We start from the raw sequence: 21735 nt of genomic DNA on the forward strand, positions 1-21735 counted from the left end.
AAGATGTTTGTGACAAGTTTGAATAGAAAATTCTTTCCAACAATTTCAAAAATTCTATCCAATATCCGAAATAATATTAAACCTAATGTACTGATACCGTTAATGGTATCATAAAAATGAATAATAATTAATAAAAGAGAAGAAGATGCTTGTGACAAGTTTGAATAGAAAATTCCAATACTTTAACCCCTTCTTTCCAACAATAAATTAATAACGTTATTAATTCTTTTTAAGAAAAAGAAGAAGATGTTTGTGACAAGTTTGAATAGAAAATTCCAATACTTTAACCCCTTCTTTCCAAAAATTTCAAAGATTCTATCCAATATCCGAAATAATATTAAATCTAATTTACTGATACCGTTAATGGTATCATAAAAATTAATAATAATTAATAAAAGAGAAGAAAATGCTTGTGACAAGTTTGAATAGAAAATTCCAATACTTTAACCCCTTCTTTCCAACAATTTCAAAGATTCTATCATCAAATTATCATTCGAATCTAAAATGCGCAGTTGCAGGAAAAATTGCAAGCAATTTTAATTAATAAAACTAAACAATTCTATTATTCTAACATCTTCCAAATCCCCTCTCTCTTTTCTTCTTTCCAAATTAGAACCGTGGTTTAATTTAATTTCGAAAAATTCGTTTCATCATAGACACAAATGCTCTCCCATCGCATCACCACGCGAATTTCTCCCTTTTCAGAATTCCACGAAGATGCTGACGTGGGAGGCGAACGAAGCAGTCTCCGAGATTATCGCGGAGAAATCGCAACCGGTGGTGCGCCGTTTCAAGGTGCCGGTTCCCGGAGGATTCGAAGCCCGTGTCAGACTTCTGATTCCGCCGAATGCTGATTTGTCGGGCGCCACCAAATATCCCATGCTGATCTTCGTGTGAGTAACAAACCGTATCCTCCTCCCTTCGATCAAATAGAATAGAATAGAACGTAAAAATGTAAAAAAAGAGAGAAAGAAAAAATCATCACCATCATCATCATCATCATCATCATTTCTTTCGCTCCTTCCTGTTTCTTTCAGAGAATCGTTTAAAAATCGGGACTTGATTTCCCAGGGATGTTCCTCCATTCCTTTTCTTTTTCTTTCTCGAGAATACCGCCACCGTGAATACCGGTTTAATGCCCTCGAAGCTGGATTATTCGAATGGAGAGAAAGAACGAAACGTGTAGCCGCGCGTCACTCGCAGCGGATATCATTTATCAAAAAATTTTTCCCGCCTAAATCGATATATGGATTATTTTGAAGAAATAAACGAGATTCGTTCCGATCCCGTGTAAACGCGCCTCCCTGAATTTTTATGAATCCGTATCGGAATTAATTAGCGAGTCGAATGAAAATAGCCAAGTGCCTGGCTTGCTTTTCTTGCGTGAGTTTAGTACGTAAAAGTACGTCGTTTGAAATTCTCTTTTCTTTCTTTCTTTCTTTTTTTTTTTTGCGGCGAACTTAGCAACGAGGGAATAATTGAATAGATAAATTTGAAATCGAGTTCTAGCTCGATTCTACGTCGGCGGGCATTAATTCGAGTTTCGAAAATTGGATTGTACGGCAGAACTTGGCTCGAAACGAATTAGACTGTGTATATAAATAGAAACGCATGATTCGATCGAATAATTAAGTTAAGCCAGAAAATTGAATTAGCTTTTCTTGGCTCTGTTCTCGCGGAATTGTTTGGTAATTGTTCACGTTCACGCGTGTGTATCCACGCGTGTGTATCCGGAAAATTGCAAATTTAGAATTTCCATTATCCAAACTGCTATCACTCGCAGAACAGAATCGTTTGGTTGAACCGAAGGAGATAAAAAAAAAAAAAAAGGAAAATCGGGAATTATAAATTCCAAATTCGTTTGTTTCAATTCGGGATAACACGTAACTTCGTAATACCGTAATCGCGAATTTAATCAAAAGATAAATGAAATCGCATCATCACGAGTGAATCATCAATCGAATCTCATTATCCCGGCTATATACTCTGAATATACTGAAGTAAATTTGTAAATAGTATATACGTGATAATGGACTTTTTGCGGAGATAATAAACGACCTTTTATTTAATTAGCAATTAATCAAATTATTCTGCATTTATGATACTACGTTACTTCAGAATATTCTGTATATATTATTATTTTTCTAATAATATTGAAATAAATTAACTGCTATTACGAAGATAATAATTATTCTAATCGAACCAAGACTCATAAACAAGAGATAACAAATCCTTAAACGTATTATTTTAATCCAGACACATAAATAAATACAGAAATTTAATCGACGATTAAATACCAATTTTTCTAATAATATTAAAATAAATTATACATCGTATATATAAATCCAGTTAAAAGAAGAAAGCTCGATCTGAAAGATACTTGTTATTAATAATAAGACACGTAAATAAATATAGAAATTTAATCGACGATCAAATACCAATTTTTTTAATAATACTGAAATAAATTATACATAAATCGAGTTAAAAGAAGAAAACTCGATTTGAAAGATATTTGTTATTAATAATCGTAATCATTCCTTCTCCAATCGAAATTAAATTACACAAATACAATGGAATTCTTTTACTGTTATTAAATAATAATTCTAATCGAACGAAGATTTATTATAATCGAGATAACAAATCCTTAAACATATTATTTTAATCCTCACAGACACGTAAATAAATATAGAAATTTAATCGAATACCAATTAATGAATAATATGGATTAATATTGGAAAATAATCAGCAACAACCGTTCGATTAATTCGCCATTTTTTCCACGTAGATACGGTGGGCCAGATTCGTATCAGGTGACGGAGAAATTCGATGTCGATTGGGGCACGTACCTTGTAACGAATAAAAGCATCATCTACGCGACGATCGACGGCCGTGGATCCGGCTTAATGGACAACGGCATGCTATTCGCCGGATATCGAAACTTGGGAACCGTGGAGATCGCGGACCAGATCAACGTTACCAGGTGAGCATCTCGATCCTTCGAAATTCCATCTCTCGAAAATTCTCCCTTCTTTCTCAAGAAGCGCACACGTGGAATTCTAATTTCGAGTCGTATCTAATTCAATTGTATTCTATTATTCGTCCAATTGTTTCCACGATCGTGTAACTATTCGAACTAATTTTCCATCAAATTCTATCCAAATGTTTGTTGTTCTATATTGTTATCGATCGAAATTACACGGAATTGAACGGAATTTTCTGAAACAGTGATAATAATAACATTCGTCTGGAACGAATAGTAATAACAGGTTGATTAGGTTGGATTTTATTAATTCGTCTCTGTAATATTTGATCCTGAATTGTTTTATCAACATGTGATTACTCTTTGTGAGTCCCCTTTTCCACGTGAAAACTAATAAAAATTAATCAAATCGAGGAAAAAGGGAGTGTTTTCTTCGGTTAAAATAATTAATTCAGATAATTGGTTGCCAAAGATATGTTTATATTTCTTTTTCCTTTTTTTCGAAACATTAAGCCTGTTTTCATGAAAGTTCATTGAATACGTATATATGTATACATAAAATATAATATTTAAACTCGTATTTACCTGCCAATTAATCGAATCTCGTCATTTCCATACAATTAAAGAATCGATAATTCTATTTTGACCCGGTTCACGCGTGATTCGCAAACATTTCAAAGGCGCAACGATCGCGAGACACGGATCTTTCTAATCTCGAGCTCCCCCGTGTTCGATTTCGTGAACACGTTCGCGCGGTATAAAAGGCTCGAATTAATTGGATTCTTCGTTAGAAAAAACGTGTTTGCATCTTAAACGGGTTGATGCTTTAAATTTTAAATATATGCAATTTGCTTCTTCTTTTCTCTCTCTCTCTTCCTTCTTTCCAGAAAATATTGCCAATGTAGATGATTCGGCTATAAAGAAGTGGAAAATGCAAATAGATTTTTAATAGTCGTAGTTCTATCGTTGTGTCGTTTGAAATGGGCTTTGATCGTGGACCCGATCCTAATTTCGTTGTTTTATGACCTCCTCCCCACTCTCTTCCTCTCTCTCGCTCGCTCGCTCGCCCCTTCTCTTTCTTTCTCTATTTACATGTAAAATGTTCCCAGATGCAATTTATCGAACCCCGCTTCTGTCCGTTTTAAATGCTAAAAGACGCATTGCCCTCGTTGTTTCTATGCATTTTTAATGCGGGGAACACGTACGTCAACAAAATAGAGATTGATTTATTATATATTTGTGTAAAAAATATCTAGTTTTCCTTTTTTCCTTTTTTCCTTTTTTCGATTTCAAACGATATTGCATTCAACATCGGGATAAGTCAATTTATGACGCGCCCCTCTTTTCGTTTTTTCTCTCTCTCTCTCTCTCTTTCTCTCCTCTTTCCTCCTCTGCGAGCGGTTGATTTATTCGATTGATGGAACACGAGTTTAACAGGCGTTGTACAAATTCAACGTTTCATCAAATCAACCGAACATTGCGCGGGCATTAAACTATAGCCGTGTCTGTAAATCGAGTTCTCGAAACTATATCGCCAATAGCACGAGTTATTTTCTATGCTAATGTTAACATTTCCAATTATCATTTTGCTTTGATCCATGTTCTGACTTTCTTTCTTCAATTTTTTGAAAAAAAAAAAATAATGGAACGAAAATACGTTGGAAAGATATTCAAAAAAATTTCGAATCAAGAAAAATATATATAAATTGATACGATTTTTATATCCTTAACCGATTGTCAAATAAAATCGCGGTAAAGAATCGTAAAAAAGAAAAGAAACGTACACGTAATATCCTCGAAGGGGATCAAGAGAATTAACCCGCACAATTTTTCTTCTGAAAATAAAAAAAAAATTAATAATCATAATTTCGTATTTTTCTTCATAATTCCACAATTTTTTCTACAAATTTAAAATTCACGCTTCGTGATCCTCGAATGCTCAGAGACCCATTAAGGAAATTCAAAATTAAATTAACACCCTTGTTGAATATCACCACGTAATCCCATTTCTTTTTTTTTTTTTCAACGCCACTTAATCACCCTACTCGTACTAATATTTATCTCTCTCTTTTTCTCTCTCACACACGGTACAAAGTTCATTTGTAACATTTCTAAAAATTCGGCCGACATTCGTCACTTCGGGAGTCGCGCATTAAAGAGGGGGCGAAACAAGGGAAATTATACTCGAGTCGGACAACGATCGTTCGCCGGCCAAAGGGAGAGGGTTATGCGGGCGAAAAAGTTGCCAAGCCTCGCCGCAACGCGGAACTGAAACCGCGACGCGTGCAAAATTAACGACTCAGAAACGACACGCTCTTTTTTCTTTTTCCTTTTTTTTATGCCGCCCTCGAAAATTCAAACCTTCCTACTCTCTTCTTTCTTTTTTCTCTCTTTCTGCAGAAGAAAGAATCGAATAAGAGAAGGAAGGTGGCGGGGGTAACACGATCGATGGGAATAGAGCGATAATACCGTTTCTTAAAATTCTCCAAGCACAACTAGATAGGCGAATCTAATTACTAGGGGAGGGGGAGGAGGCAGACAGAGCTGTCGTCGTGACATCCCTGCCAGACGCTGACTTATCGCCACCAGACGCGGTAATCCGCTAATCCACCTAACAAACTAGCGCCACGTCCGAACCTTGTTCCGCCGAATTCGCGTCTTCTCACGACGAAACTTCTTTCCCCTATCTCTTCCCCCTCCGTGATCAATTTCGAATTAACCCCTGTTTCAATTGTAGCCCTGCCTCGTCTGGAATATAGAAAAGAAAAAGAAGTAACTACGAATTATACGAATTATAATGTAAATATAAAAGTAAGTCATGTCGATTAAAGTAGAATGATTCTTTCTTTTTTTAAATTAGGAATCCAAAGTTGTAAAATCATTTACGTTCGATTAAAATAACTTAATTTCAGTTCGTGTAATAAACTAAGCTCGACTCGTTCAAACTTGTCGAATTTAAAAAAAAGAAACACTTTCGTCCGTTACATAAACGCAAAATTGATCATCGAGACCTCTCATCTAAAAAAAGAACTCAACGGTCATTCAACCTTACTTTCCCTATACAGCCCTATCTCTCGAAACATCCGCCTCAGCAATAATCTCCATACACCCATACCGGCCATTAATCATCAACTATCAAAGGAAGGAACGTCAAAATCCACGCCACCAAGAAATAAAAAAAAAAAAGGGAAAAGGAAATCGATCGATAGAAAGGGGAAGGGGGTCGAGATCGATAGAAATGATGGTTTATCTGGCCAGTTACACCGAACTAACTCGCTTATCTTCCACGAATTTATTGATTCCGCCTCGGCTATCTTCAGGCAGGATCAACGGAACGGCGAAACGGAGGAAGACCGGTATATATTTCGCGGTGATATCCCCTCTTTCTCTCTCTCCCTCCTCTGTTCGAGAGAGGGTGGTCCAGCCTCCGGTATCCACGTTGCGATGTTTTGCCGCCGCGTCGTTGCAGCGAAAAAGGGAGTCGTGAAATTGGAAGCCGGCCAACCGATTGCGGAATCGGCCAGCTCTCTTTAACTTTTGCCCTATTGCGCGGGGGTGTTGGCCGGTCGCATCACCCCTCTCTCTCTCCCCCTTTTCTTTTCGTTTCGTGTATTTTTATATATCATCCCTTCTTGCAACTTCTCTCCTTTTATCTTTCAACGCCCATTATTTTGCACTCTCTCTTCTCTCTTTTTCTTTCTTTTCTTTCCTTTTTCCTTTCGCCATTGCTCCCTCTCGCTCCTACATCGTTCACTTTTTATCGACATTCCCATCCCCCAAGTTCTTCTTCCAGTTTCTTCCCTTCTTTCCTTTTTTTCCTTCCTTTCTTTTTTCGTTCACGATCTCTCTCTATCTCTGTTTCTCTCTTTCGTTCCAGCGATGGGAACGACATCCTCGCAATGGAGGAAATGGGTTGATAGAGTCGATAAATAAAAGAAGATTCTTCTATGGGAAACAAACTGGGGAGATTAGTTTTTTTCCTTTTCCTTTTTTTTTTACGTTTAAACATTTGCGCTCGAGAGTTTCCAATATTTGGCGTTCGTTATCCCCCCCGCCCCCCACTCAATTGTAATCACAGAACAATTCCACGAGAACGTAAATGTTTAAAAAAGAGGAGGAAGGTCAGATTAACTCGGGGAAAGGAAAAGTTCCCTTTCGTTTAATATCCATGAGAAAGTGAGCGAGGTAACAGCAATTTTAAAAGAATCACCATCAAAATTACTCCCATCGGTATATCCCGCCTCTTTTGCGGCTTCACGCGTTCCCATTCTTTCATTCTCTCTCTCTTTCTCTCCTCGCCCATTCTCGAGCTCGTTTTCTCGTTGCTTTTTTTACAACCCTTTGTCCCATCGTTGAACCATCGATGTTGCTATTCCTGGTAAGCTCGATCGGCCAACCCTGATCGAGAGATAAGTCCTTCCTCTTCCTCTTTTTTCTCGTGATTTCCATTACAGGGAGTCTAAAAATCGAGAGAAAAGATGAATATTACGTCTAGGAATGATTCAATGGTCCAATTTTGGAAAAGATTCCGTTTTTTTTTTCTTTTTTTACAACACGAGTGTGAAAAATTGCGAAATGTTATTCAAATCGGATGCAATGAGAAATGAAAGAGAAAGCGAGAAACAAAGTGACTGAGTGAAACGATATAAAGTGGAAAGGTATATAAAGAGGATACAAAGTAACGTAAGAAAATTCATAGAATACAAATGAGAGGTAAAAAAGAGAAAATGGAAGAAGCTTGGAATCAAAGTAAAAATACGGAGGAGGAAACGGAGAGGGATTACGAAAATAGCCGAGCTGATTAATAATAATGGAGTGTTAATAATAAATTGAAAGATTGAATTATTATTGTCGCATTACCATTGGCGCCATTCTCTATTGTCTTACCTCTCTTTGAAGTGAATCATCTCTCGTCTCGAACATCTAACGGTCCAAGTTAATTAAAACACAGGGCCGCAAAGTGGTCTGGACACGATGTCGAAAACAATGAACCATCTTTCGAATTCAATTATCCACGATGACGAAAGAATCTCGGTGACTCGATTTCTCTTCATTGGTTAACATCCATACCCTGAAAAAAAAATGGACAAAAATTAGTAGCTATTCTACTTCTCTTTTTTTAATTATTCATAACTTTAAGGATAAATTTAACAAAGGGAAAGTTTCTTACCACGAGCCTGTATAAATAGATTATTCAACATCACTTAGAGCAGCCTATAAATCCCTGTCAATCGATAGCTCGATCAATCATTAAAGAAATATTGCCATTCTCACTGTTTTCACTGTTAATTAATAACAATTAATCGCTGGATAATCATAATCCAGCTGCTCTTTCTGATAATTTCGAGAATCTTTTAAAACGAGTGATAATAAAATGAAACTTGTGTTATTAGATTATCTAGGTATTTTAATTATTTTATCGCTTCTCTGATAACGATAATCAGCGATAATAATAAACTTTAAAACGATAATTCGGGAAATGATAATAATATCCTTGATATATTTCGACTATGAACATTGCCAACTAAAGTTAAATTACAAAAGAATTTTCGTTCGAATATACAAACCTTCCACCATAATTAATTATCCATTCAATTACCAAGGGATTGGATCGAATAAACGCGTGAAAATTAATATAATATATATTTCCAAATTTAAAATCTTGTAATTTTATATATATTTCTGATGCGTTTAATTTTTAATTGAGAATAAGAAGGTTTGATTGCTCGATTAAAAATAATCGCGAGAGGGACACACGGTTGGCGGAAGGAGGAGGAGAAATAGAGATGTAAAATGGAGAGAAAGGAAAGATTTTTACCGATTGAAAAAGGGAATTTTTTTGTGGCGGATCAATTCAGCCGGGGCACCCTTCTTCGATTGGTTGTTCCGTTAAAACGTGGGATCACAATGCCGGTGGCGGATAGAGGTGAAAAATTTCAGCGCGATGCTCGAGGAGATGGAGAGGACGCGTTCGTCGGGAAAAAACGACGGCTCGATTATTTTCGAGAACCTCGGATTTCAATTTATCGTGTTCACTCTCTCTCCTCTTTCTCTCTCTCTATATATATATTATATACATACGTGTATGTATATATGTTTCCCTTCTATTCACTCTTGGATCGATCCTAAACGCGTGTGTCGATTTGTGCAAACCAATCCTTAATTTAAAAAAAAAAAAAAAAGAGAAAAAGAAACAAAATGCACGAGTGCATGAAAAACAAGTTGACAAAGAAAGAATGAGAGAGAGGAGTGGAAACTGGTGGGGAAAAACCGAAAAAAAAAGAGGAGGCACGAGAAAATAAAAGTGGAATGGAAACAAACTTAACCCTTGTTGTTGGCCGCCGATGTTTTGACGATCGCCATTGACTCTTCCCGATTGCATTTTTTTTTTTATCTCGTTTCCCTTCGAGAGAGGCCCTTTGATAGAATCGCGCTACAATGAAACCAATTCGATGAAAATAAACCGGGAAGGAAAAGATATAAAATAAAATGGAAAATCACATTATGGGAAGAATAATCAATATCTACGTACGAATAATAATATTGCTAATAATAATAGAATAATGGAAACGATAGAGAAAAGAAAATAATTTGCATACACGATCGATTTGACAAATGAATGGATTCGATGGGCTCGAGAAAATTTTGAAATTTCATTTTAGAGAATAATCGTGAGATTTTCTGTGTTAGTTACGAACGATTCAGGAAAGTTTCAGAGTTTCCTCTCGAAACTTGTTTTTCACACGAGATAAATCTCGTGATTGGGAAATTAATTAGATCCTAATTAAGGAAAGATTCTTCGAATCCAAAAAACAAAAACTTTCTCAACCTCCTTTATTCGTTCGTCAGCAACAAAATACGTCACTCGACATTGGAAACAAGAGCAGAAACTGAGATTTCGAAAGTTTGATTAAACTTCAAACCACTTTGCCACCTTTAAAGTAACGATTCTCTTCGATAGGTGTGACCAGAAATGGCAATTTAATATCTTTTCTCCTTATGTGTTTTTTACTATTCTTAAATAAAATTCAAGAAACTTTTTTTAGCAATTATTCACCATAGAATAATATTCTTATCTTCCTTTTTTTCCTTTTTCTTTTTTCTTTCTGATCTCATTTCAAAAATAATACTGTTTGTTATAAAATCGTGTACATGATAATTTAATGATAATTTAATGATAATTCCATAATTCATGGTACAAATGAAATTCTATTTCGAAAAATAAATCGAGTAGATCAAGTTTGAAAATTTTTCAAATACAAATGAAATTAGTTGAATTCCTATACAGATTTTTAATTTAAACATTTTCAAGAAAATTCATCTATTACACAACATATATCTTTGCTCGATTCAATATTTATTTCTTAACAATCTAACTCTATACCTTTTATACCTTTGATATCTTATCCATCATCCCGTAAATTTCTGCCGCAAAGAATAATCCCTCCCCATCGATTCTTCGAAGAAAGATCGTCAAAATTTTCTGGTCCATTTCACTCGGAAGAGTGACACGACACACAGGAAGCGCATAAGATCGATCGAGAGTCGCGGCGCAGTAAAGTGGAGCATGGCCCTGTTTACGAGTGGTTCGTTAAAGGTGCGGATCGAAAACAATGCGGCCGCTTCGTTCGCTTCGTTCGAAAAATGAAATTCTGAGAGATCGATGCTCGAGGAAAAACCGAAAGAGAAAACTGGAGTAGAGAGAGAGAGAGAGAGGGAAAATAACCATTGGTAATCCGAAGAGGAATAGAATTCAACTGGAGAGGGTAGGTTGGCTGGTCGGTCGATTTACGAGGTAAATAAATTTCGCGAAAAAAGGAATTCGCTTGGCGAGGGCCGCGCTGCTATTTCTCTATGGGTAACCGTGTGGCCTTTCGTTCCCTGCGGAACCATTATTATCGAGCACACGAGACTCGGCGAGACAATGGCTGTGGCAAAGATTGCAAGGAACCGGCCACCCTTTTACCTCTTTCTCGTATTTTCTACGCCGATGTCGAATTCGTCTTCCGGTTGACCGAAGCGGAAATCTATCGCGATACCCTTTCCCTCCCCTCTGGTCTTTCGGATTTCGTTTAGATCTGTGTATATAATTTTGTTTTTTCTTTTCTTCTAATTCTTTCTCATCGTTTTATCTCTCTTTCGATTCTTTTGAAATTTAACGCTGCTTTAATGATGGAAATATTTAGTTACATTTTTATTAATTTAATTTAAAATCGTTTATAAGAAAGATTTTACATGAGAAGGGTGAAGATGGCGAAATTGATCTTTATTTTTGCGCGAAAGAATTTACGTAAAAGTTATTTTTTACAAATGATTTTAAGATTTTTATTTTTATCATTTGTCGTTATATATTTTCTGTGTCAAATGTTTGAATCTATGTGAAGTTCATTTTAGCTGCAATTATTAAAGTAATTTTAATATTTGTACAGATAAAGGATATATAAAACGGACAAAAAGATAAAATAGATAAAATATTTGTGTAGTGAAAAAGCAATTTTTTTTTTTTTTGCTTGTTTGATTTTTAAATTTCTTTAAAAAAAAAAAAGGAATATAATCGAAAAGTTAAAGGATTAAAAATGAATTTTTATTCGATCATATATTAAAATATCTATCGTTATCAACAGATTAAAATGAACGACTTTTTTTCAATCCTTTTGGAACTTATCAAAAATGATATTAATTAAAAAATTTAATAAAAACAAATTCAATATTGGTATCTCGTCAACGAGATTGAAATTATTGCAATTAAAATCTTAATTAATTATTATTTATATAAATTATTACGATTAATGTCCCAATTAATTAATTTACTTTTTACTGTTTATATTTTCCAATTTATACTCTCAACGTCAATTTTCAACAGAACGTATGTATTCTCTTGATATAACCTTTTCGAAATTATTAACTTTTACGCGTTATGTTCAAAATATTTGTACAACAAATTCATTATTATTTTGAATTTAACGTCGAATCACATTTTATTATAATATACAATTTACTCTTTCGTAATAAAATAATTAATAAAACAATATTCAAGATGTATTTAACTAATTTCCAGTTTTCAATTGACATGTGACAAATGTTATTTAACAATATATTTAATACGTATTAAATACGATACAATAGTTACATATATTAAAATCATAAATTTTGAATTTGAATTTTACACATTTGTAAAATCATCTTATTTACGTGCAATCTAATGGATAAAATCAAGGAAAAATATTACAAGCATCTTCTGAACCTCTCAATTTTTTAATTTTTTCTTACCTTTGTCGCATTAATATATTTTTATTACCAAAAAAGATATTTCAATATAAAAAAATACAAAATAGAACATTTTTGTTAATTTTAAGAATAAGCTAAAAATTGTTACACAATATTACATATATTATGATATTTTTATGTAACAACTTTTATATTTGTTAAAATTAACGTTCTAAGAAATATTCCACCAATATATCAATATCCTAAATATATTCAATTAGTGAATAAAAATTTTTATTTCTTTTATCCAATACGTATATACATCAACATACTTTTAAATAGTATATTCTGCAATAAAAAAAATTATTAAATCAACCAGAAAATTCATAATTTTTATTAAAAATTGACATTACATATGAATGATTTAATATTTACCTGCAAAGAACAATAAATTCGAATATGACAAAAATTACAAGATTTAGGTTTGTTGAAATTGTCCAGCTTCTTATCTTCTTATCTTCATCCCTTCATCCCACGCATCATCCTTCTCATAAGAAATCCCCTGCAAGAAACAAAACAAAATATCAGAGAGATGTATACTTCTAAAAGGTGGGAAAAAATCATAAATCAAAATGAATAATACGCCACACAAACAGACGCTTAATATACTTATCCCCCCTTATAAAAAGGAAAACTCCCTTTCCAACATAATATTTTCCACCTAACAATCACAACTACGCGCAAAAACTCATGCTTTTCAATTTCAATGTTCAAACACAGAATCACTTTCCCATCATTTCCCAATTGCACGATAAAACGGGAACAATAACGGGTCGTTTGGATCGTTTCCAAAAAGGGCGAGGATCGAGACGCGGAGCAAAATCCATCCTCGAGATTTTCCAAGTTCGATCTTCGTGTTGCAACAACGCGAACAACAGACGTGCGCGAAGTACATCCTTCATAACTTTGATCCGAACCGGCTAACCCAGATCCAGTTGTAGCCGGAATGACGCAGTGCGGAGGGAGAGGGGGGGGCAGGCGTGGATCAGGGCGTGGAGTTTAAGGTCCTGGCCGCACGCCTGGGTCACAGTCCTTTGGGAAACCGGGCCGAGGCATCTGGCTACAACCCTCTGATTTCTGGCCGGCATCCCTTTCGAAACCTGGGGGGCCATGCGAGACTGTTACTTTAAAGGGGAGGCTGTTGCGTTGATTGGCGACAGGATATTCTACTTGGCAACTAACAGGGTTTGGATGTCCCGTCCACCTTTATTCGGGGGGAAAGCTCCCGATTTCGAGTCCTGATCCTGGAGGATATAATTGTTGTATAAGTTAAGGGAGCTGCTAACTTTAGGATCCGCTATTAATAGATTTGCAATCGGCGGTAGAACTTTAGTTGGACGCCGTTTAATAGTTTCCAGGAGTTCTGTGTTGACCGGTTGTGAATGGATAATAAACTGTCTAAAAATATATAAAACGAGATAGATTAGGTTAATTGTTAATATTTTTTCGCTCTGTCAAAATTTATGTCAGTCGAACAGGATTATTATTGTTCTTTAAAATTGATCCGTTATTAGATTCCTCGGTATTAAATAGAGATGGATATTGCTTTATCAATTGGTTTAAAATTAGATATTGAGAAAATAGCAAATGATAAAATCCAAGTACTCAGAGGCAATTAACTAATCACGTTCGAGAATTATTATTATTATTAATTTGTTTCCAAGAAATCGTTACATTTTTCGCATTATCCGTGGAACAACCGTTAGTTTCTAAGAGGCTTTGCAAAGAACTTGCTCCTTTTTCGTAAACTTGTTTTCAACGTCAACAAACGTCGAGAAGCTTCTACGAGCTGAAAAATATCTGTATCTAAATGGCCATTAAGCTATCTCGAGAAATCCGCGGAGATCGATTTGTCAGCAAAAATGGATGGAAAGGGAAGGAAACACGTTTCAAAAATTTGAGATGGTCTGGTAAAAATCATTTTTTAAAGGATAACCGGATAAAATGAATAGTGGTGTTCGTCCATCGGATTCATTTATGCATCCCGATCCGAGTGTCCTCGCGCTCAAGGAAGATGGATTTCGCTCGGGGCGAAAGGGGGATCCCGTGTGTTCCCGGCACGGTTGAAAAATAGATACACCGGCCAGATCGAGTGGCTGTTCTCGCCTCGGGAGAACTTGTAAAACACGGGGGCCAATTTTTGTAACCGCATCCAACGTATGGAAATCCCGGCCAAGATTTCACGGACGCTCCGTCGATAAGGAAGATGGATCTGAGAATTCGATCTGGGAAGAAGACTGGTTGATCGACTGTAGAGGAGGCATCTGCTCCCGCATTTATCAACGAGAATTTGATAAAATTCGATGGACGGGCGTGGATAAATGGAGATTAAGCAAGTTGGAGAAAGAATATTTCGAAGAGAGAGGTTAGGTCACTCGATCGACGCGCCATCGCGCGTCATAAGATGGCGCCGATGATTGATATTAAAACCAACTATTTTACTCGATGATATATTTACTTTTCGAATTTTTTTTTTCTGCCTCTGTTTATCCATTTTATTTTTTGTTTGATTTTGAAATCGGATAAATAAACGCGCTTTGATAATATTGATTCAAAACGGATAAATGTTTGTCGTTATAGATTAAGGGGGAGGATTTTTGATTAACAATCTCGACGATTTTTTCCTGGTTTTATCAACCAACGATTTTCCCGTCGATTGCAGGTACTTGCAAGACAAGCTTCCATTCATCGACCGTACCAGGACGGCGATATGGGGTTGGAGTTATGGTGGATACGCGACGGGAATGACGCTCGCCATGGATTATCACGGAGTCTTCAAGTGCGGCATGTCCGTGGCACCTGTAACAGATTGGGCTCTTTACGGTACGTCTACGAGAGATAATATTTTCATCCGGTTGAATACCGCATACTTTATCGTCATTTCATTGTTTCTTTTATCTTTTGCCGAATATTTAACATTCAATTCAACATCCTCCTCTATCTTTTTATATCTCCGCATATTTTTATTCCGTATCTCTTAAATTTATATCCTCGGTTAAACACGAAAAAAAAAATCGAGATTTCTTTCGAAAGAAACTCAACAATTTGCAAATTTTTATCTTTCTCTTCTGATATAAAATCTCAATTTCGTTAAATTTATTATAACAATAATATTATTCTTCATTTGATCCCGCGGTGTATAATCGAATATCGAATCTGTTCCTATTTGAACTTGTTAAATCTCGCGAAATTCCCTCTGCAAGAATATTTGTACTCGAGGAATAAATGGAATGTGTCTTTGGCCACAACGCAATTTCCAATCAGCGATCATTGAAACGCTTAAACGTACCGTTTATCAAAATGAAGAAATTTAAATTAATCGCAAGATAGAAAATGTTCGATTTCTGATCGCGATACACCAAGCAACCAGGTCACGATGATTTGCATGGCAGAAGTGCAAGTATCGAAGAAGACGAGAGGTTGGACTCGTCGACGGTTCGTTTCAGCCTCGATCGATTCAATTATTGTCGAGGTCTTGTCGCAACTGGCTACGCTCGCATTTCAAGATATCAGATTTTTTTTTCCTCTCTCTCTCCTCGTCGAGAAATCATCGTTCGGAATCGTCCCTATCGCAACGAGGAATGCTCGATCTTCCTCGTCGATGCACATTTTTAACACGAACGTTTCGCCTCTTCCTCTCTCTCTTTCTTGAAGGATATCGTTTTTATAGATATCGATCGCTGCGTTCTTCTTTCTTTCATTTTTTTGTTGAATTTTCACTTTTATAAATAATTGATTATTATTTATATTCTTTCTTTTTTTTATAAATTTTATAGATATTGGAAGTCATGTTTGAATATATTAAAGATACAATATCGAAATACATGTAATATATGTTTATTGAAATTTTTGGGCACAAATATTTCCATGCTTTTAATAAATTTAGAGACCAAGCTGATATATCCATCTTCTTATATCAAAATAAATTTTGAATAAATCAATTATGTAATATTTATTAACCAAAATATATTATACGTTATTCTATATAGTTTATTTTAAATGTATGTGTCATTCAAACATGAATGAATTATTCATCGATATATTAATCTTGTGCTCTTTTTATACCATCTATATTATATTTCTCTAATTAATTATAATAATAATCTACATCAAGTAAGATTATATATAAAAATGTTAATAATACAATTTTTTTTATCGTGATATATTTGACTGTTTAAAAATAATACGAAATAAAACACGGAGTGTAATATTATTGCTTACCATTCTCTTATTTTTTTTAGATATTTAGATATTTCTTCCTCATTTCTTTTTCTTTTCCCCTTTCTTCTTCTTTTTTCTCTTTTTTTCCACCGAATTAGAAACAGCAAATTTGATAAAATTATTACAAACGATAAACAAATATATAGATGGAGAACACGTGTACAACGATGCACGCGAAAATAATAAATTCATTATTTGTACATTAATTACCAGTATATCGACGCAGTAAATATGTATTGGAATGATAATTATAATATAATTTCTCGGGACGAGATAATTTACATCGACGCGCTAATTAAAGATCATTAATGCGATATCGATGAATGTATGTGTGCTCGATTGGAAAATAAAAAAAAAAAAATTCTCGTAACTCGTCGAAAATTTGATTTAATTCTTTTTTTTTTTTTTTTTTTTAATTTCGATACGGGAGAAAAAACAACAACCTCCTCCTCCTCCTCTTCGTTGTAAACACGGAAAGAATTTTCAATTCGCGTTACTGCTTCATTTCGCTTGACTTGCTTAACCAATCGTAATAAAAGAAGAAAAATATATACACGTGTATGTACAACGCAAAAACTATCGTTGCTGGAATTGAATTCCACGCGAAATCGAATCGAAAATGTTCGTCCAACGATCGCACGACCGGAAACGGAACGGTTCCTCCGCAACAGTTAAAACGGAAGAAAATGCTGCTACCGCACTTCACCGCTATAAATCATCGGGCGTAAATGTTCTATTAAATGGGGCTATTCGTAGGCCATTGAACGATTCAATTATTTTTCGCATGATTAATTTCCAACATTTCCCCTGAAAATTCTTTCATCCGTTCCACCGTTATTTCTTTAAATTTTTAATTCTTCAAATTTAGAAGAAATTATTTTTGGAAAAATGTAAAAATCCTGTAAGAAATAAGATCGTACATCTTTTTCGGATTAAATTTATTTTCCAATCTTTCGCCATAATGATAATAATATTTTTAACATCATTGATACACGGAATAAAATAAATAAACATTTTACGCGGTTGGCTGGCGGTCTTATTAATATTTTTTATTTTTATTTTTCGTGCACGATATCTTTCACGATAATTGCTGATTTAAAAAAGTAAAAATTTAAATTTACTCGCGATTACAAGTGACAGTAAATAATTTTTCACGAGCTTATCGCACGAAGGAAATGGAATCCTATTTTTAATCTTTCGATTTTTAAGTCGGACGAATTTTTCTTAGCTCCGAAATAATTAATACCGGCGGCGCTGTACGCATGGAGCGAATTTCCAGACAACCTCGTGGATTAATTAAGTGACATGCCGGATGTAATTCACAGGCGCGATTACGCGCGAAGCGTGTCGTTTTGTTTGTTCCACCCTCTGTGGCAAAAAGAATCTCTCCTATCAACGAGATTTTCCTTTGGGTGTTGGATGTTTTTAATTAAACTGGTGAAAAACTCGCGGATTGCCGTCACTTATACTCCCAACGTTAAATTTTTCATCGTTGGAATGGAATTTTAAAATTATTATTAGTATCGCAGAAATATTTGCTTTGCACGGATATTTTTTAACTGTGAAACAATTTGAGACGAATTTTTCTTCTCCACGATAAATCCAATCCGTAACGTGTAATTAATTTGTTCGTGTGACATTTCGATTCTAGAAATTAAAAAAGAAGAAGAATTAATTAATATAAAAATATCTATTAATCTACCATCAATTGAAGAATTGCTTATCCTATAAATATATTGCAAATGTAAAACAAAAGAAAATATACCAATTCTATCATTTCTGTAACGCTGCAGAACGATTCGAATTTATTTAGTATTGAAAATAATGAAATAAAAAAAAATTAAGTTGATGTTTATAAAAAAATTGGATGATCGATTACAGACTCGATATACACGGAACGATTCATGGGTCTGCCTTCCGACAACTTGCACGGTTACGAGCAAGGTCAACTATTGAACAAAGTGGATAACATTAAAACAAAGATGTATTACTTGATCCACGGCACTCTGGACGATAACGTGCACTATCAGCAATCTTTGTTGCTCGCCAAGGTTCTCGAGCAAAAGGATATTCTGTTCAGGCAACAGGTACGGTACTCTGATGATTTATCTTCCGATAATTGATTTATTTCCTTCTTTCTGTTATTTTTCTCAACGGAACGAAATTTCGTTCGTTTCTGAAAATGAGCGAAACATGTATTAGAAAGGAAGAAAAAGACAGGAACGTGTCATCTCGCCTCGTATTACTTCAAAAAGCTTACGAAATTATTATGCTTGGCATTCATCTACGTGCTTCCTGCCCGGTTCATGGAGTTTAATATTCACGATTAAAATCTACAAAGCGCATGCGAAGAAGAACGGTTTTATTCCGTGTGAATAAATTCCCACTTGTTTCGCTCAGAACACTTTTATTCAAATGACAATTACATTTGTGTTTTCGTTGCAATCGACGTTATTTGCTCCCCCCAGATCGTTTGTATATCATTTCATCGCATTGATGATTTTCAAGCGAGATTAAAAAACAATTATAGAAAGAGTAAAAATTTAATTTCTTTTTTTTCTTTCTTTCACAGACGTATACGGACGAGGATCATGGGATAGCTCAATCACGAGCTCATCTTTATCACTCGTTGGAAAATTTCTTGGACGAATGTTACGAAGCTTCATGATCACAGCGTCGAGGGAGAATGACAATCTAGATCCTTTGCGCCACCTGCCTCACATTCCACTTGTAAATACCTTGCCACACTTGTACATATTCGATGTACAATATGTAATATGAAGCGTTAGTGTACATAATTGAAAAAGGGGGAAAAAAAAAAAGAAAAAAATAATTAAATACATTCGATTCAAACGTAATAATTTGAAAGATATCGATATTCTTCTTTCGATTCTTCATAATTAATAAGAAAAAGAAAAATTTTCATATATTTGTAATCGAAATATAAAAATATGTATTGTAATATCGAAGATCGAAGATATAGGAATTAATTATTTAGAATGAGGATATATTTATACCTATTATTGCGAATCGTTTGGGTCGAATGTAATTTTTCATTGTTAAGAAATCTAGAATTGGAGAATTTTTTTAATATATTTTTTTGGAGAGACTAGATCGTTTATCGAAGGCCTAATGGGCTCGAAAAATATAAATTTCTAGCCCTCTTACGAATAAATAATTAAGCCAACGTATAATTGCATCTCGTGAAAACATTTTTTAAAAGTAAGTTTCGTAAAATGACAGATGCAATGCGTTGTATGATCGCCGATAATTCAAAAATAAGACGAGAATAAGACGAATGTTTTTTGTGAGATATATTATATTGTTAATAAACAAATGTTATTAAATATTATAACGATAAAAATTCGTACGTTCAATTACGAATTTATATAAGACATGTTCCTCTTTCGTTTTTCAAGCGTTATATGCGAGGCAAGTGAGAATTATGTGAAATGAAGTATAATTAAAACTCTCTGGGGAGTTTTATGAAAAATAAAAAATAAGTATCCGGCTGGGATATTGTTTATGACATTATTGTCTGAAAGAAAGAAAGATCCAAATGATATCGTTGATCGCATATTCAATATTTCTTTTTCTTTTTTTTTTTGTTAATTTCAAAACTTGGTGGTGTGGTATAGGTTTAATACAAGAGATTAATTTCGTTTTTTTTTTTACATTAATAACATAATATTTAAGCTACAAATATTATATACGTACTATTATTACAAAAATATTATTTCAATTATTTCAAAAAATTATTTCAATTTCAATTTAAAGTATAAGTTGTTATAAGTTGAATATATCTATAAGTAAAAAAACATTATTGATTCTTTGTTAATTTTATCAATGTTAGAATAAAGAAGCCTGTTTAATAATATTATAGTGTAAAACATCTATTGTATATATAATTAAGTTGCTGGACTGGTTGTTAAAAAATTCCTCAATAGAGCATATATTTCTCTTTACTATTAAAGGAAATATAAAAACATTATCGCGATTAATATTTAACATTTAAGTCTACCCTGGTAGTTTAACCAATGTACTTTAAATACAAAAATTTTATAATGAAAGGACCACTATAATGGTTTCAAAGACAGATTAATAGGAATTTCTCAAACTAATTGTTAATCTTTTATTCCAATATATTGTACAAAATATTTAATCAAATATATACAATAAAAATACATTATTACAAAATTTTCAACCATGCATAATTACGAAGAATGTAATGATAAATTAACAGTATTACATAAAATTATTATAATAATGATTATTATTATTACTACTATTATTATTATTATTATTACTATTATTATTATTATTAATATTATTATTATTATTATTATTATTATTATCTATTCATTGATATTTGTTAAGTATATTATGAATAAAGCTCTATGTTTTATTAACACAGAGTGTTATGTTTTGATGATTATTTACCAATCAATTAAGTAAGGAATGTTGAATGTACAAATTTACAATAAAAATTTATATTATGAATTCTCTGTCTCTTTAAATCTGAAAAAAAATATATATATTTAAATACTTCTTCTTGCAAAAAATCATTCATAAAAAATTATTTTTTATGCTTAAATAATATTAAAAAAACATACTTGCACTTAGTACATGTATAAAATACTGTTTGTCCTTCATCTGCTGATCTCAATTGTAATGTAGCGTATGACATTTTATCATTTTGACATTGAGGACATTTTCTTTCAACAATTGGTCCTTCTGCTTCTTCTTTTTCGTCATTTTGTTTTGATAGAGCATAAACATTTGTTTTATTAAAATGAATAGTATAAGACATTGACATATCTCCAAAAGCTAGTAATAAAAATTTATTATTTAAAAATAATTCTTTAGAATTATTTATATATATTAATATATAAAATTATTTATATAATACAATAAATAATTTTCATTCTTAACTTTAATAATTTGATTTTTTTAAATGAAACAAGAGAAATTTAAAAGAATAAAGATAAAAATTGTAAATAAATAATAAATACCTTCAGGACCCCATATCCTTTTGCAAGCATAACATGTTACATTTCCTTTATCACCTAACAATGGTAAAATTGATCCACAATCAGAACAAAATCCAGGAGTACTTATAAAAGAAACAGTAGAATTTTGTTCCATTTCAGATTAAATAAAAATAATTGATTATAACCTTAATTATAACTATAACCTCTCGATGCAATAAAAACATATACATAAATTGAAAAAATTCTGCTAATACTTTTGTAATCATGAAATATTGA

General features: G+C 33.5%; 2 protein-coding genes across 8 annotated transcripts in view; one reads left to right on the forward strand and one right to left on the reverse strand.

Annotated features, from left to right (window-relative positions):
* The window catches only part of LOC411229 (venom dipeptidyl peptidase 4-like), a 239919-nt gene extending 220629 nt beyond the window's left edge, over positions 1 to 19290 (forward strand). For all 7 annotated transcript variants that reach the window (XM_006559829.3, XM_006559827.3, XM_006559828.3 and 4 more), the window contains 5 exons: positions 706 to 893; positions 2786 to 2980; positions 14910 to 15070; positions 18350 to 18555; positions 19041 to 19290. In XM_006559829.3, the coding sequence (XP_006559892.1) occupies positions 706 to 893; positions 2786 to 2980; positions 14910 to 15070; positions 18350 to 18555; positions 19041 to 19136 (846 nt within the window). In that variant the 3' untranslated portion in view covers positions 19137 to 19290. The remainder of the gene's footprint in view (positions 1 to 705; positions 894 to 2785; positions 2981 to 14909; positions 15071 to 18349; positions 18556 to 19040) is intronic.
* A 736-nt stretch (positions 19291 to 20026) lies between these two features.
* Positions 20027 to 21732, reverse strand: LOC100578235 (DNA-directed RNA polymerase I subunit RPA12). Its single transcript, XM_003249528.4, has 3 exons — positions 21481 to 21732; positions 21082 to 21295; positions 20027 to 20986 (listed from the first exon to the last, which is right to left on the reverse strand). Exons 1-3 carry the CDS (start codon positions 21611 to 21613, stop codon positions 20962 to 20964), a joined length of 372 nt encoding a protein of 123 aa, XP_003249576.2. The 5' UTR covers positions 21614 to 21732; the 3' UTR covers positions 20027 to 20961.
* Positions 21733 to 21735: the final 3 nt, after the last annotated feature.

Source organism: Apis mellifera, linkage group LG7 (genome assembly GCF_003254395.2).
Source record: "Apis mellifera strain DH4 linkage group LG7, Amel_HAv3.1, whole genome shotgun sequence".
Classification (NCBI taxonomy): domain Eukaryota; kingdom Metazoa; phylum Arthropoda; class Insecta; order Hymenoptera; family Apidae; genus Apis; species Apis mellifera.